This window comes from Corythoichthys intestinalis, chromosome 10 (assembly GCF_030265065.1).
Source record: "Corythoichthys intestinalis isolate RoL2023-P3 chromosome 10, ASM3026506v1, whole genome shotgun sequence".
In the NCBI taxonomy this organism is placed as follows: Eukaryota; Metazoa; Chordata; class Actinopteri; order Syngnathiformes; family Syngnathidae; genus Corythoichthys; species Corythoichthys intestinalis.
In genome coordinates this window covers 56756446-56772702 of record NC_080404.1, presented here as the reverse complement: position 1 = coordinate 56772702, position 16257 = coordinate 56756446, and the positions used below count along the sequence as shown (strand labels likewise).

General features: G+C 38.2%; 1 protein-coding gene across 9 annotated transcripts in view; it reads left to right on the top strand.

Annotated features, from left to right (window-relative positions):
- The first annotated feature begins 4494 nt into the window (after positions 1-4494).
- LOC130922538 (mitogen-activated protein kinase kinase kinase kinase 3-like) overlaps positions 4495-16257 on the top strand; it is a 95550-nt gene continuing 83787 nt past the window's right edge. For 8 of the 9 annotated variants that reach the window (XM_057847334.1, XM_057847338.1, XM_057847332.1 and 5 more), the window contains exon 1: positions 4495-4768. In XM_057847334.1, coding sequence (XP_057703317.1) covers positions 4670-4768 — 99 coding nt within the window. In that variant the 5' untranslated portion in view covers positions 4495-4669. Of the gene's footprint in view, positions 4769-4794; positions 4996-16257 lie in introns of those variants that run through there. The other variant, XM_057847336.1, reaches the window with a different exon arrangement.

The window sequence follows — 16257 nt, the reverse complement described above, 5'->3', positions numbered from 1 at the left end:
GCTCGAGCCACGATGCACATCAGACAATGCTTCTCATCAAAACATTTCTTACCAGGTGTGTGCTTTATAGTGGACAGGGCAGCTTTAAACCACTCATCAGTAATTTGTGCACACGCCTGACTTAAAATGTTTGGTAAAAATTGGTTTCAGTTGCTCTTTAAGTCTCCTAAGGCAGAGAGGGTTCACTTACTTATCTTTCCCCCTTCTGTCATTGTTTACATGCTATCATTAAAATAGGAAAACCTGTAAATGTTTGGCTGGTTTTGGTTAAAGCAGACAGTTTTTTTCATCTGTGTGATTTTGACAAAGATCACATTTGATGGTGATTTTATGCTGAAATGTGAGAAATTCCTAAAGGTTCTGATACTTTTTCATACCACAGTTTATCTCCAATGACTTCAAGTTCCATTTGAGCACACAGGGTCAATTTCACAGTCATAGTTTGATTAAAACTACTTAAAAATGTCGTCATTTTGGCCTAGAAGAACTTTCAGACCATGAGAAACACATAGCACTCATGGCCGTGCTGTGTACATTTAATTAGCAAACTTTCTGGTACAGTGTATGGAGCATTGACCTAAAAGAAACCACGGGCGATTTATAGTGCTCACACACTGACCCCCATCAGCTGGATCACAATGCTGCCATCTGCCAGCGTTTAGCCCTGCTTAGCCCAGTTAAACTGTGCTGGGGCCAGACACGGCCACACTCAGGACTTACTTACAGGCTTCCATTCACTTCTCCTTAAGCCAATCACTTGTGATTTTTGATGCCAGCACTCCCAACGACTGCTCGGTTACATCCACCACTAATATATTTGGTCAATCAAGCTGATTTTGATGCTGATGTTAGTCACCCTGACGCAAACTTTGGTGGGCATGTCTATCCTAATATGACAAACAAAAATCAGACATTGAAGAGGAAGTCAGACAACTTAGTTTAAAGAAGTTAACGCTATCTCACTAACACTACTTGCTCAGAGCCGACGTGTCCACGGTTTGGAAATATTTTCCAAAGTTTTATTAGCAAGTAGCGTTAGCGTGATAGCGTCAGTAAACGTGTTACTTCTCGCCATGTTTTAATGAGTTCATCACAAGAGGATGAAAGTTCTTCACACTATTCAGTGGTAAACTTTTGGTTTTCAAAACCGATAATGCATTTTTAGCTATTTTTGGGCTGTATTTTTCAGCGCCAAATTTTCGGTCACATCGATACTTGATATGTTAGAAATCGGTCACATCGATACTTGATATGTTAGAAAACGTTCGAGAAGCGTAGCATGATCATTTTTTTTAGGTCATTCTTTTTTTTCGAAAGCAATTTTGCGCCTCTGCCACCAGATGGCGCCCTAGACAACCGCCTAGGGTGCCTATGCTCAGAGCCGGCCCTGTACTGTATATGTATTACACTAACAATCACTGACTTACACAATTATGGTACAGGTAGTCCCCGGGTTACAATGTACTTGACTTGCACGATTTCGACTTTACGATGCCGGAGTCTCGCCATTTTGTCTCCAGCCGTTTTTTTTTTTCATCACATAAACAGTACCTTATTGTACCTTACAGTATCTTATTTTATACTTTGATTTATTAATATGTAGGGCTGTCAAAATTATCGTGTTAACGGGCGGTAATTAATTTTTTAAATTAATCACGTTTGACGCAATTAACGCACATGCCCCGCTCAAACAGACTAAAATGACAGTACAGTGTAATGTCCGCTTGTGACTTGTTTTTTGGGGTTTGGCTCCCTCTGCTGGCGCTTGGGTCCAACTGATTTTATGGGTTAGTACAATGAGTGTAATTATCGACATCAACAATGGCGAGCTAATACTTTATATTTTGATTGAAAATTTTACAAATTTTAATAAAACGAAAACATTAAGAGGGGTTTTAATATATAATTTCTATAACTTGTACGAACATTTATCTTTTAAGAACTACAAGTCTTTCTATCCATGGATCGCTTTAAGAGAATGTTAATAATGTTAATGCCATCTTGTTGATTTATTGTTATAATAAACAAATACAGTACTTATGTACCGTATGTTGAATGTGTATATCCGTCTTGTGTCTTATCTTTCCATTCCAACAATAATTTACAGAAAAATATGGCATATTTTATAGATGGTTTGAATTGCGATTAATTACGATGAATTATTTTTTAAGCTGTAATTAACTCGATTAAAAATTTTAATCGTTTGACAGCCCTATTAATATGACGTGTTCTGTCCTCACAAAACAGGAGGTTGTTCAGCTTGAAGGACAGCAAACAAGGCAATTGTGCTTTTTTTTTTTTTTTTTTTTACTTTCTTCACTTTTGACAATTTGTAAAGCAGTAACGCACATATGTACACTTATGGTAAATGGTGTTATACTTATGTAGCGCTTTTCCACCTTTCAAGGCGCTCAAAGCGCTTTACACTATCTCGTCATCCACCTACTGGTGACGCATGTTCAAAACGACACGCTTTTTAACTATAAAACACCTCACACAAAACAACTGGTGTTCAAATGTCCATCTAATCTGATCAATATGTAAATTTAGTAGATTAAATTAGCCTAATTTGCCTAACAAAAGTCCGCTATCTTAAATGCTACGAATGCTGACGTATTTACAATTCTCATAGCAAATCGTTCACACATCCACAAATTGAAGCTGTAAACTTAATTACAAATGCATGCACAAAAATTATGTTAGCTGAAACAACTTACAGCCTGATGTGGTGAAAACCAGAGCGCAGGTATCCTTTATCCATGTCAGATGTCTGATTCTGCTACTCAGTCATACAAGGCCAGCCAGAGTGCAGTGTATCCTTCATCATTACACAAAATACAATACTTGTGGACTTTTTGGATAGTTACTTTGAGATTTAGGGGTACTTAATGGGTTAATTACGATTACGCAGAAATTCGGGTTACGTCGCCAGCGTGGGAACTGGACTAGTTCGTAACCCGGGGACTACCTGTACCAGATTTTTGGAATAGCATACCGCACGAATGTTATTTTTAGATCGTGACGTTGCCATCATAACGCGGAAGTGGGACATTATAGACATGCCCTGACATACAATCCATATTATTTCTGTTTGATTTCTCTGGTAATCTTTCAAAAAAAGAACATGCCGACCAAACACTGCTGCTATGGAACTTGTAGAAACGACTCTAGACATTACGAATATGAAGGATGTTTTCTTCATACGTTTCTTGAAACCAAAAACTCGGGAGGAAAAATGTGAATGGATCTACTTGCGCGGACGTCCAAAAGACCAGTTTAACGCCAGCAAGCTGCATTTAATATTCAGTAAACATTTTGTTGGAGGCCATGGTCCTAAGAGGACGGAGAGGTAAGCCATTTTTGTAAGCTGTGCTGCTTCTGTCTGACAATGAATGACCTGAAAAAAATTACAATTATATCTGACTGCCACTCTTACCTTTTATGTTATGAAAAAAATAACTTTAGTAAGGGGGAAGTGTAAATGAATTATAGAATTAAGTTTTGTAATTAATGAAAAAATTAAAAGTGTTAGCATTTGGGATCGCTACACAAAAATAGCAATGTAAATTGTCGAAAAAAACAGTCAGAGACTAAATGGACAACCAAAGGATATAATATATAAAAAAAGACAGGGCAAAGGAGGTGGTAAAGGATAGATTGTTGAAACAGGAGAATGTCATTGTCAGTGGCGTAAAAAAAAGGTGTCTTTTCCCGTCTTTTTCAGCCCTCAACACTCAAGCCATCTCTTTAACTGAACATTTGTATGTTCTTCCACATCTTTACCAGTGAATTTGGCACCAGGGACATCATTTTCGGAATTGGTAGGTTTAGTTCAGTAAACATCTCCATACACTATTTCCATTCATTTACTGTTAAGGACAAACGCGAGGTCGACCCGCCTAGCAACTATTGCTAACGTCATGAATATTAATGAGCAAAAGTGACGTGTTGCTTGTGGTCAGTACTGGACAATATCGGGGTATCGCTTATTGGTTAAAAAGTCGTCATCGGATAACATTATCGGGTTAACTGACGTAACCCGGGGACCATCTGTATTCGTTTTTTTTTTCGTTTGAAAACGTTTTCGTTTTCAAATTTCGCCAAAGAAATTTGGCGCCCCTGACACCAGATGGCGCCCTAGGCAACCACCTTGCTCACATATGCCCAGGGCCCGCCCTGTATGTATATTACAGTAATACTGACTTATACAATTATGGTATTTGGCTAGCAAAATGGAAAATTATGTTATTCTTTATATATTTATATAAGATATGTATGACTATTTTCACACATGATGGATTCAGTGATTCAACGAATTACAATTAATCAAGCTCTCCTCTAAGGATATACGTTTATTAAAAAATATATTACATTGTAGGTTTTTTTTTTTCTGTTATTGCTTTGTTTTTATATTATCTTTTTTTTTTAATTATATTTATGAGGCGTGTCGTTTCTGCCTTGCATCGACTCCATGGGGGACGAGGCACGTCTACTGCGCATGCTCCTTGCGCAGTGGCCGCCATGTTGGACCAGGAGTGGGCTCGGGCTGCTATTTTCTGACGCCGTATGTTTTTTTTTTCGCCTTCTGACTATTATCCGCCTTCGCACATAACATCGTCGGTGTCCGTCAACCGCCCGCGTCGTCAGGCGCCCTGAGCGGCACTTGGCCATGATGAACGCCAGCGTCGACCTGTCCCGTCGCAATCCGCAGGAGGATTTCGAGCTGATCCAGAGGATAGGAAGCGGCACCTACGGCGATGTGTACAAGGTAAAAAGCTGGAGAAAAAAAGCGCTGTTGCATTATCGGACATCTTTTTGCGTTGCTGTCTTTATGCTAAAGTTGAATTTAATGCGCGGTTTTGGCTCCCACTCAGGCTGAAAATGAGTACTGTCACTATCTGAAGCTGCGGGCCGTTTAAAAGTGCGTCAATTGGAGCTAACGCTGGCCTCGTCGCTCCATCCCAGACCAGCTCATTGTTTTCTTTTTGGTAAAATGTAAGCGTTGAAATAGAAAAATAAATAGGAAAATAGAAAACGGCACTGGAAAGATGACATGTGGAAAGCTAGCTGTCCGAAAATGGACTCAGCCTATTTGTGTTAGCATGTTGATGCTAATCCCGTCTGCTCAGCAGAGGGAAATATTGTCAAAAATACAACGAATGTTGATTTGGGTGTTCAAATGTTGAATGGGGAGCATCAGCCAGTTCGTGTTTTTGCGCAGCTGCTGGTAAAATGACGTTAGTTGACGCCCTCGACCCCCAATTGACAGCTGTCGTACACAACAATAACAATCGCAACATTTCTGGCGCTCCTGAAACACGCATTTAGGGCTGCAGCAAGTGCTGCAACGATTAATCGATTAACTCGGGTATTCGATTAGAAAAAAATATTCGCTTTAAATTTTGTTGCTTCGAGTATTCATTAATTTAAAGTGGTGTTGTAATGGTTTATTTTGAAAGTGTTTACATTTAGTTTTATCGATTAGGGTGGATACACTGCCCCCTGGTCTGCCTCATTTCACATGGCTGAATCCAACTGCTCTCTGTTAAGACCAACGTAAGTTGCTAATGTTTTTTTAATGCATTCTTAATTTAGTTTATAGGCATATTTAGCTGTTTTATTGTGGGAAATGAGTCTGAACCATTTGTTAAGAGCATTGTTAAAAAAGAACCTCGCATTTTATAGCATTTAAGCTAGCAGACGTTTGCTATGTAAGTTAGCCAATTTTTATTTTGTTGTACATACATCCCCATTTATTTATTTTTTTCTACCGTTTGATGCTCAGCTCAGGTATTTTAATTTTTCATGTTCTTTATCCGATGACTCGATTATTCAAACTAACCAGTTGATGGATTAATCAATCAACTACTTTATTCGATTTTTCGAACTAACTAGTTGATAGATAAATCAATCAACTAGTTAGTTTGAATTATCGAGTCACGAACTAGTGGATAGATTAATCAGTGAACTAGTTAGTTCGAATAATCGAGTCTTCGGATAAGGAACATGAAAAATTAAAATTCCTGAGCTGAGCCTCAAACGGTAGACTAGTTAGTTCGAATTATCGAGTCACGAACTAGTGGATAGATTAACCAATGAACTAGTTAGTTCGAATAAGCGAGTCATCGGATAAGGAACATGAAAAATTCAAATACCTGAGCTGAGCCTCAAATGGTAGACTAGTTAGTTCAAATTATCGAGTCACGAACTCGTGGATAGATTAATCAATGAACTTGTTAGTTCGAATCGAGTCATCGGATAAGGAACATGAAAAATTCAAATACCTGAGCTGAGCCTCAAACGGTAGACTAGTTAGTTCGAATTTTCGAGTCACGAACTTGTGGATAGATTAATCAATGAACTAGTTAGTTCGAATAATCGAGTCATCGCATAAGGAACATGAAAAATTCAAATACCTGAGCTGAGACTCAAAGGGTAGAAAAAAATAAATAAATGAGGATCTAGATTTATTAATCTATCCACTAGTTTGTGACTCGATAATTCGAACTAACTAGTTGACTGATTTATCTATCAACTAGTTAGTTCGAATAATCAAGTCATCGGATTAGGAACATGTAAAGCGTTGCAGAATAAATTTTTAGGAGATGTAAAACAAAGGCTTGCACTTTCAAAAGAATGCAAACACAAAGTAAAATTACTGAATGTTTCTTCAAACTTGCATTGTAAAAGTCCGCTAGCTTAAATGCAAAAAGTTTTTTCTTTAATAGTTCATACTCTTAGCAAATCATTCAAACACTTATTCCCACAAAAAACAGCTACTGTAAATCCACCTTTAAACTAAATTACGAATGCGCCAAAAACATTAGCTTATGTTGGTCTTGACAGGGAGCAGCTCAATTCAAACCATTTTAAATTAGTTAAGTCACATTCCAATAAATATGAAAAGATCTGTTTACATATGGCGGCCGCCACATTGACTGATAGACTAGCATCGTACTTCGACATATTTACGTAAAATAAATACTAACTGCACGTTTTTTTTGTTTGTTTTTATTGCTTGAAATCATGACTAGAGACTGTTTTACGTCCATATCTTTAAAGAATTCAGGGATATAAACATTTATTCACAAGAATTTTCAATGAAAAAAGCTCTTTTTTAGTGATTCCACTCGGTCAGCTTTGACGGCCACGCCAACAATGCTATTAATCGGCCCTGCGACCCTTGTCCTGTCAATATCATTAGGGAGTCTATGTTTTATATATATATTTTGTCAAATGATAATCCACCCTATTTTTACACTACAGTCACAGTTGGCACAGTTCAGGCTGAGTGAATCATCGAACACTTTTAATACCATCTGATAACGTTTACTCTGCTTCCAGGTGTCATGCCTTGAATTCAGTTTTGTTAGGATTTTGCCCTAGTGTGTCTGGTCATTGCGATTACTAGGAGTGGGAACCTCTTGGTACCTACGATTTGCAATACAAAGCTCACGATAACGATGATCTGACGATTTTGGGGTATTTTATGGGTCTCTTCTTGTTTATTTTGAGTTACAGAACAGGAAATGACCTGGGAATCACCCAAATGAATAGGCAGTGACTCAAACTCCACAGAAAATGACCTGTAAATGCTCTAAATTGAACAGTAAGTGACCTGTAAATGCCCTGAAAATCGGACAGAATGACTGAATGCGCTGGTTTCGAATGAACGAACGTTCCCAGTCTAAATGGATTGGGCGTCGAGCACCATCAATTAGGGCTGCAGCTATCGATTATTTTAGTAGTCGATTAATCGATTAACTATTTAGTTCGAATAATCGAGTTATTGGATAGGGACCATTAAAATTAAAATACTTGAGCTGAGCCTCAAACGATGCATATACTGTATATATAAAAGAGGATCTATGTACAACAAGAACAGTCGGCTAACTTACATAGCAGAAGTCCGAGAGCTTAAATGCTATAAATTGCTAACGTGTTTTTACAATGCTATTAACGAATGGTTCAGACACATATTCCCACAAAAAATGGCTAAATATACCAATAAACTAAATTGCGAATGCATTGAAAAAAACTAACTTAAACAAAAACCTAGCTTATGTTGGTCTTAACAGGGAGCAGATGGATTCAACCATGTGAAATGATGTATACTAGAGGGCTGTGTATCCACCCAAATCAATTCAACTAAATACAAACACTTTCAAAACAAACTAGGGCTGCAGCTATCGATTATTTTAATAGTCGATTAATCAATGAACTAGTTAGATTGAATATTCGAGTAATCTGATAAGGTCCATATAAAATTTAAAACACCTGAGCTGAGCCTCAAACGGTACATTTTTTAAAAATGAGGATGTATGTACAACAACAACAAAAATTTGGTTAACTTACATAGCAGAAGTCCGCTAGCTTAAATGCTATAAAACTAGAGTTGAAACGAATACTCGAGCAACTCGAGTAACTCGAGTTTAAAAACTGATCCGAGTAATTTTATTCACCTCGAGTATTCGTTTATTTTGACAGCTCTAAGCATCACGTTTTGCTCGGACTACTTTTAATGCGGGACAACGTGCTGATGTTACGTGCGTAGAGGACGAAGCAAAAAAACAACAACAACAAAACTTACTGCAGCAGACAGCCGCTGCACACGACGCCGACGTTGCTAAATACTTGCCCGCACGATGCTAGTTGGTCGCAGGTAGCGTCTGATGCGTCTCATAGAGATCACATGTATGTTGAACTAGATGCGAAATGACAGACTCGGCCGCGTCTAGGCAGCGTTAGTAAACCGCCGCCATCTTAAAGCAGTAGAGTGCTAAGCGCTAATAAAGAGCGCTAAGCGCTAATAAATAAGATTACCGTTACTGTCGCTATTAGCTCACGTAACGTTAGCCCTGCGGAGGGCTAGGTTTCTATTAATTATGACCACTGTCGATGCGTGGCTAACGTGTCTTACATAGCTTTAACATAACATAGCGTTGTGGAGTGATGAGGGTATAAAATAAAAACTCAATAATGCTAACTATCAATTTTAGCTCAGTAGTCATTGCTGGATAAAACACCAAGTAGCACTGGTCCCTAATGTGCTCCAATACAGCCTGTATCATACATTTATTTTGAACACTGCAAAAACTCAAAATCCTATCAGGACTTACAGTTTAGACTAACTTAAAACTTAACTAGAACTTAAAAATGGCTTGACACAAAAAGAAATTCAATTGAAACACGTGGGACAAAAATCCTAACTTTTAAGTGATGTGTGTTATCAAGCGTAACGGCATTTGTAGGTAAGATATATATAATTTTTTTTCTTTTTATAAGATCTGAAAGTTTTTTGAGTGAAAGCAGTGAATTAGTCTTTTTTTTATTCTAGTTACATCTGAGATGCAATTGTTGGCTGTTTTCAACAATATACATCGAAAATAAAGACATTGATTGACTGAAAATGGTTCAAGATTAGATGAAATGTCTTGTTTTCTCATGTATATTTATAATTACTCTTCACCTAAAATTATATTTGTTTTATCCGATTACTCGATTAATCTATAGAATTTTCAGTCGATTACTCGATTACTAAAATATTCGATAGCTGCAGCCCTATATAAAACGCTAAGGTTTTTTTTTTTTTTTTTACAACGCTCTTAACAAATGGTTCAGACACATATTTCCACAAAAAACTGCTAAATATACCAATAAACTACTTTACGAATGCAATAAAAAAATATTAGCCCAAACAAAAACTCTGGATTCAGTCACCAGAAATGAGGCAGACTAGAGGGCACTGTATCCACCCCAAAAAAACAAAAAAAACCTAAATGAAAACACTTTCAAAATAAACCATTACATCGCCACTAGAGGTGTGCAAAATTTCCGATTCTTAGATTATTCGCGATTCGGCCGTGGAAGATTCGAGAACGATTCACAAACATCCAAATTCCGATTATTGAAATATGCCAAGTAAAGCGGAAGTACACAACACTCAGCGCGCCGCGCGGTCTTCGGGATGGAACGGAGCGAGGGTAGCTAAACATCATGCTTCCCATTACCCGGCCCCTCGGGTAATGCCAATTTTCAACTCACGGCTCTAGCTCAACTCATGCAACGAGATAAAAAAACACAACAACACACCTGACTGCTGCTGAAAAGCTGCTTCAAAGTACATCCGTATAATGTTACAGTGAATATCATTTATATAGGACTAGATGCAATATATATTTGGTAGTGTTAGCAGCACATCTACAAAAAGCTAGATGCGTGCGTTATCAACGGCCGCCATCTTAAAGCGGTACACTTCCCTGCAAGGCTGTTGTAGCGAACCTTCCAAGCAAACCTAATTAACTTTTTATCTAAAATACTCCTAAATTGGTAAAATATTGACTTGAATCTATCTTTAAAATAGTTTTAAAACTTTCACATGTCGAAAGTAGACAAAAGGGAAATTATGGAATAACGGAAGCAATTTTAACAAATTTAACGGTTGATTCACAACATTAATTGAAAGTAGTTTAAAGCTGCTGATACAGAATGGGGACTGGAGTTTTTTTATTTAATGTTATTTTTGTATATTTGTTTACTGCTATATGTTAACTTGATACTGAAATAGTAGTGTGGTTTAGCCTGAGAGTATTTTTGAACAATTTTGGAACTAATGTACAAAACATTAAAAAAAAAAAAAAAAAAAAAAAGAGAGAAAAAATGGAGGGGGGTGCATCAATAATCGTTTTATAATCGAATCGGAGCCTCTGAATCGTAATCGTAATCGAATCGTTAGGTGCCCAAAGATTCCCAGCTCTAATCGCCACCTTAATTAAATGAATACTCGAAGCAGCAAAATTTAATTCGAATCCTTTTTTCTAATCGAATACTCGAGTTAATCGATTAATCGTTGCAGCACTAAAACAAACCATTACAACGCCACTTTAATTAAACGAATACTCGAATCAGCCAAATTTAATTCGAATCTTTTTTTCTAATCGAATACTCAAGTTAATTGATTAATTGTTATAGCACTACCGTCAATGCAGCCTTAGGGTTAACTGAGACACTATTATGGTGGAAAATTTTGGTAGCAAATCGTTGGTTCATTTTTATTTTATTTTTTTGACATTGACACTTTTTTCAAAACGATATCTCGATTCTTGGCAGGAGCATTTCGATAACCTTTTGGGATACAAAGTATCACGAGATAGCACCATTTTGATAGTTTGTCACACCCCTCGTGATTACCCATTGATTTCACCTGTTATGGCCTGCTCCTTGCGTTCCCTCTTGTATCAAACACCTGTGTCTCATTGTGTCATTATCCCTTGTCTGTATTTAAGATCCCCATGTGCCTTCTGTTCTTGTTGTGTCATTCTGTTCTCACCTCGTGTCCGTGTCCATGCTCCCATCGTGTCTGTATCCCATTGTTTTCTCTGCTTTTGGGTCCACCATGCCTAAGCACACTGACACCAGGGCCTTTTTGTTGCGGTCGACGCCATGCTAAAGTGCAACCACAAGATTTTTGAGGCTTTCTGTTGGATATCCCCCTTGTTTTTTGTGTTTGTATTTTGCATCTCGCATGCCTCCCCCTGCTGGAGTAGTGTGTATCTAATTTTAGGTACTTTATCTTGGCATGTTGCAGTCACTCAGGCTCTGACAAACTTGTCAATAACCTCAATGGACCTGTAATAGTTGATCATTTAGTTTGCTCGGCACAATTTTGACCAAATGTTTACATTCGCGGTTATGCCGCGCTTGATGACACCTGGTGGGGGCTCAAACGCGAAATCCCTCTGAATTAGGAAGCCGTCTGCGGAAGCACCGGGCGGCCTGCTCGGCAAACCTCGTTGATGCCTATATTTGGCTCTGCCGCCCTGTGAGAATCTGCGGCTCTGGTCGGAATGTTTGAGGAGGAAGCGACGTGTGAAGCCGGCTTCTGTGTTTTCTCCTCCTGTTTGTTGCACTGCACCAGAGGCCGGGAGCTAGACGGGCCTCCCGGCACGTTTGCGCGACGAAGGCGCTCAATTTCACATAAGCATTTTGAACTCTGGAATTTGCATCTCATTCCTGGAAGCACGGTCATACCGGGTGACCTTTCTCCATATTTCGGGGGCTGTCAAGTCCAGACAAAGTGGCTGTTGTGTTAGCGCCTAGCGTGCACCTTGCATGGATCCGACGGGAAACATCAAGAACAGGCATGCATGGATCCCAATAGGAATAAATAGGCATTCTTCACATTCTGGTTCAATCTGTTGGCGTCTTGGGCTGGAGCTGTCAATTATTTAAAGTGATCCTCTACCTTAAATACATGTAGGCTCTAATAAACCACAATTGTTCTCTTGTACTAAAATATGTTGTTAGAAGCACATAAAATGTTAAATCAATGACAATATTTTAAAACATTTTACGACATATTTTGACCGTTAGTTGGCGCCATGGTTTGCGGGCTCGCAGTGATGACGTCATTGGGATCTTTCCTAATGTGTAGCGTGTTCAACAATTGCTTATTGCTGCCTAAATTCGTGAAGTAAAATGTCACGATGTGCTGCTTTTGGATGCAATTTCCAGTCAAATGGAACCAAGGGGAGTGAAGTGAGTCGTCAAGGTGGAATTATTATTTTCAGTGAATAAATGTGCATAAGTGGAAGCTTCTCCCCCTTTTTGGTCCCTGTATGCACGTATCCTACCCACCACACATTACAACTGGCGCCCAAACATTTTTCCTGGATCCTTAGTCAAGTGAGGGATCCATCTATTTTCTGGATCTGACGGCCCCATGGCGTCTGCAATATTGGTTTCGGATCTGTCCATTTTTTTGATTTGTCGGTCCCACAGCGGCTTTTCGGATCAGTCTATTATGTGGAATCGACGGCCTGATCGCGGCTGCAACGTTATCATGGGATCGGTCTAATTCCTGGGTCTTCGAGTGAGTGGAAAGAAACGCGGATTTGGATTACTATTGCCATCTTTTTTGTTGACTATTCTTCGTGGGAGTTTTCCCCAAATCATACCAAATAATCACGCTACAGTGACGACAGTGACTCTGACATGGACCTTACAACAATGTTGGAGTTCGTCAGGGAACGCGTGTTTGCGTACTGCTGAGCTCCTGAGTGACGAGTGGTCAAGGTGGAAATATTATTTTTTGTGAATAAATGTGCATGGGTGGAAGCTTCTCCCCTTTCTGGTACTTTTATACACGTATCACACCTACCACACGTGACAATGTACAAGACATGGATTACACAAGGTGTGCTCTTTGGCCTGTACTGTATGAAAAGCACACGACAGCTCTGGATGCTAACAGTCTACATAATTATATTGGGATAAGTTTGAAAACGCAACATGCTTACCTTGAATATCTGCTTATAAAACCAGAGTTCTCAACGCATACACTCTCGCTCCCAACCAGAGTTCCCAACAACATACGCTCTCTCACTCTGTTGTCATTGAGACTTTTGCCCAACTTTTGTCTTATCAGGTATTTGCTGCACGCATTTTTCCCTGAAGCTCGTCTTGTGAACGACCGACAGTGCTGTCCTGCTTCTTTCTTTTCAGATCTGGTTCAAATAGGAAGGGTAGAACCGACGACATGTTGGGAAAGCTAACGAGTGACACGCTGGAATTTCGGCAACGGGCCCGGTGACATCACGCACTGCGACGTAACAAGAATGGCGACCTATCACTTAAAATAATTTTACAAACTTTATTCAAACAAAAACATTAAGAGGGGTTTTAATATCAAATTATTATAACTCATACTAATATTTATCTTTTAAGAATTACTTGTCTTAAAAATAGAGGATCCCTTTAAGTCATCGATTCAACCTCAGTTCGAACAATCGAGTAGTGCTTCAACGATTAACACTGCTTCTCCCGTCAGCCCTTGTCTTTGAATCTTCAGGTAAATTAATCTTATCACAAAGCTATCTTTTAACTATAAATGATACCGATGATGATAATGATGATGACAATAAACAACAACAACAACATTGCTCCCGTCCTGCCTGCCGGTTTCGCTTTGCTGATGTCATTGCTGCATGAATTGAATCTGATTCAGGAGACTTGAAAGTTCAGACCGCCAGCCACATTCTGGAAAAATGTGGCCCAGATCGGATTTAGACCACATACGAAAGTGATCCAGATCGGATTTGAAATGGTCCACTTCTATGCGACTTGTCACGTTCAGGCCGTCAAGTTAATGCCTCACTCGAGTCGGAAACACACGAAAAAATCGACTTCATGCATTAAGACCTGTAGTATGAACGTAGCCTATAGGCTAGGTTCAAATGTGTAAAACGAACATACCCAGAAGTCAATAAAACAGAATGAATCCTCATCACAGCATATTGCGCTGTTGGTAACAAGGAAGCCAAACTTTTAACAGCACGTCCGCCGCACATCTGCTGCACACGCACGCACGCACGTACGCACGCACGTGAGGCGATAAATCGCAGCGGGAAAATTACCGCCTCATTTTCATTTACTGTGCGATATATGGAATTATTGCATATTGCAACAGGCTTACTCCACGATCTTATTTTTCTATAATTTGCATCATAGTGTCACCTTTTTCCTTGTTTCACCACCTGTACCAACCTTTTTGAAACCTGTGTTGATTTCTCTCACAAGAAAATCCACCGTGCGTTTGTCTGCAGTGCTGTCATGTCGTCATATTTCGAGCATGTCGTCGGATGTAGAAACAAATGACGAGTTAAATTTTACGTCGGATGTCGAAAAGATCGTATGTCGAGATACCACTGTACTTTGGGTGTCAAATTCGCCTCTGGTAGATGTTTCGCCGGTGTAGCACATTTTGGCAGAACACTGGTTTTGTCATGCTCTCGTCTCGTCTAATCCCGTCTTTCAGGTATATTTTTTTTTGCTGCTCGTTTTGTGAAATATCGATGGTGCGGTCATGCTCATTCATGTTCCTCACGGGTTCAAATTTCAGAGGCTGAACAGATTAACAGTTTATGTAGCTAGAGTCCCAGCACAGTAACCCAGTGACGTAACTGCCCTGCGACGTCAAAAACAGTGGCGACCTGCTAGCTAAGCTAATTTTACAAATTGTACAAAAACGAAAACATCAAGAGGGGTTTTCATATCGAATTATTCTAACTCATAATAATGTTGATCTTTTAAGACCTTCAAGTCTTTCTATCCGTGGTTCCCTGTTCGTCAAATTTCCAAATATTGGCCCAATATATCGGCCAGCCGATATATCGGTCCATCTCCGATTTTGATACGACTAAAATATGACTAAGAATAAAAAGTATTTTCATCCAAAAGACTAAGACACAAATTAAAAGGGCTGCCAAAAACAACACTGCTTGACAGTAACTGAAAGCAATTTAGTCTTAATGCAGTGCTTCTCAATTATTTTCTGTAATGCCCCCCCCCCCCCCCCCAATGGAAGACGTAAATGTTTTGCGCCCCCCCCCAACTCTGTCTCCACTGTAAATGTCGTATCATTTTTCTTTAAGATTATTATTATAAACCGTACACCTCTGAATAACATTGTGTCCTTTTTAATATTAAAGAAAAAACGTAATATAGATCAACTTACAATAAAATACAATATGACTTTACTAACATTGTTTTGTTTTTAACAGAAAAGACTTCAAGCACATCAATTTGCCTAAATTAAAAAACAAACAACACTTCCAAACTGTAAAAAATACACTCAAGGCACATTTGTTGACCGTTTGATACGGAAAAATAAAATGTAATGAAATCAAAAAAGTATTATAAATTCAAATTGATGAGCAACATTAACTCTTGAGGACTAAATCCCAAACAATTTGACCGGAAAAAACAAAAATTAATAGAACCAACACGACATTGTCATTGACCAGAGGGACAGTTTTTTTATTTTTGCTGTAAATTTACATATAATTATTGATAATAAATCATCCATATTTGTTTTTTTTTAATATAGACCAAAAATATGACTAAGATTACAACAAGAAATGAGAACATGTGAAAAAAATTTAAATATTTAAAAAATAAAAAAAATATTGTAAATGGAGGAAAAAAAGGGAAATCATTAAAAATAAAAATGGAATTTATTCTTTTAAAAAATTCTTTACATTTTTCAAGTTTTTTATTTTAATTTTTATGTCCAATTTTCTATATATATATTTTTTTACATATCATACCTGTTTTTTTTTTTTGTTTTTGTTTTTTTAATTTAGACCTTTTTTTTTTTTTAAATTGGACAATTTTCATCCATAATAATTTTTGATTCATATTCATTTTTTTCCATTTAATTTTTATTTTGATTAAACTGAGATGTCTTTTTGTGACCTC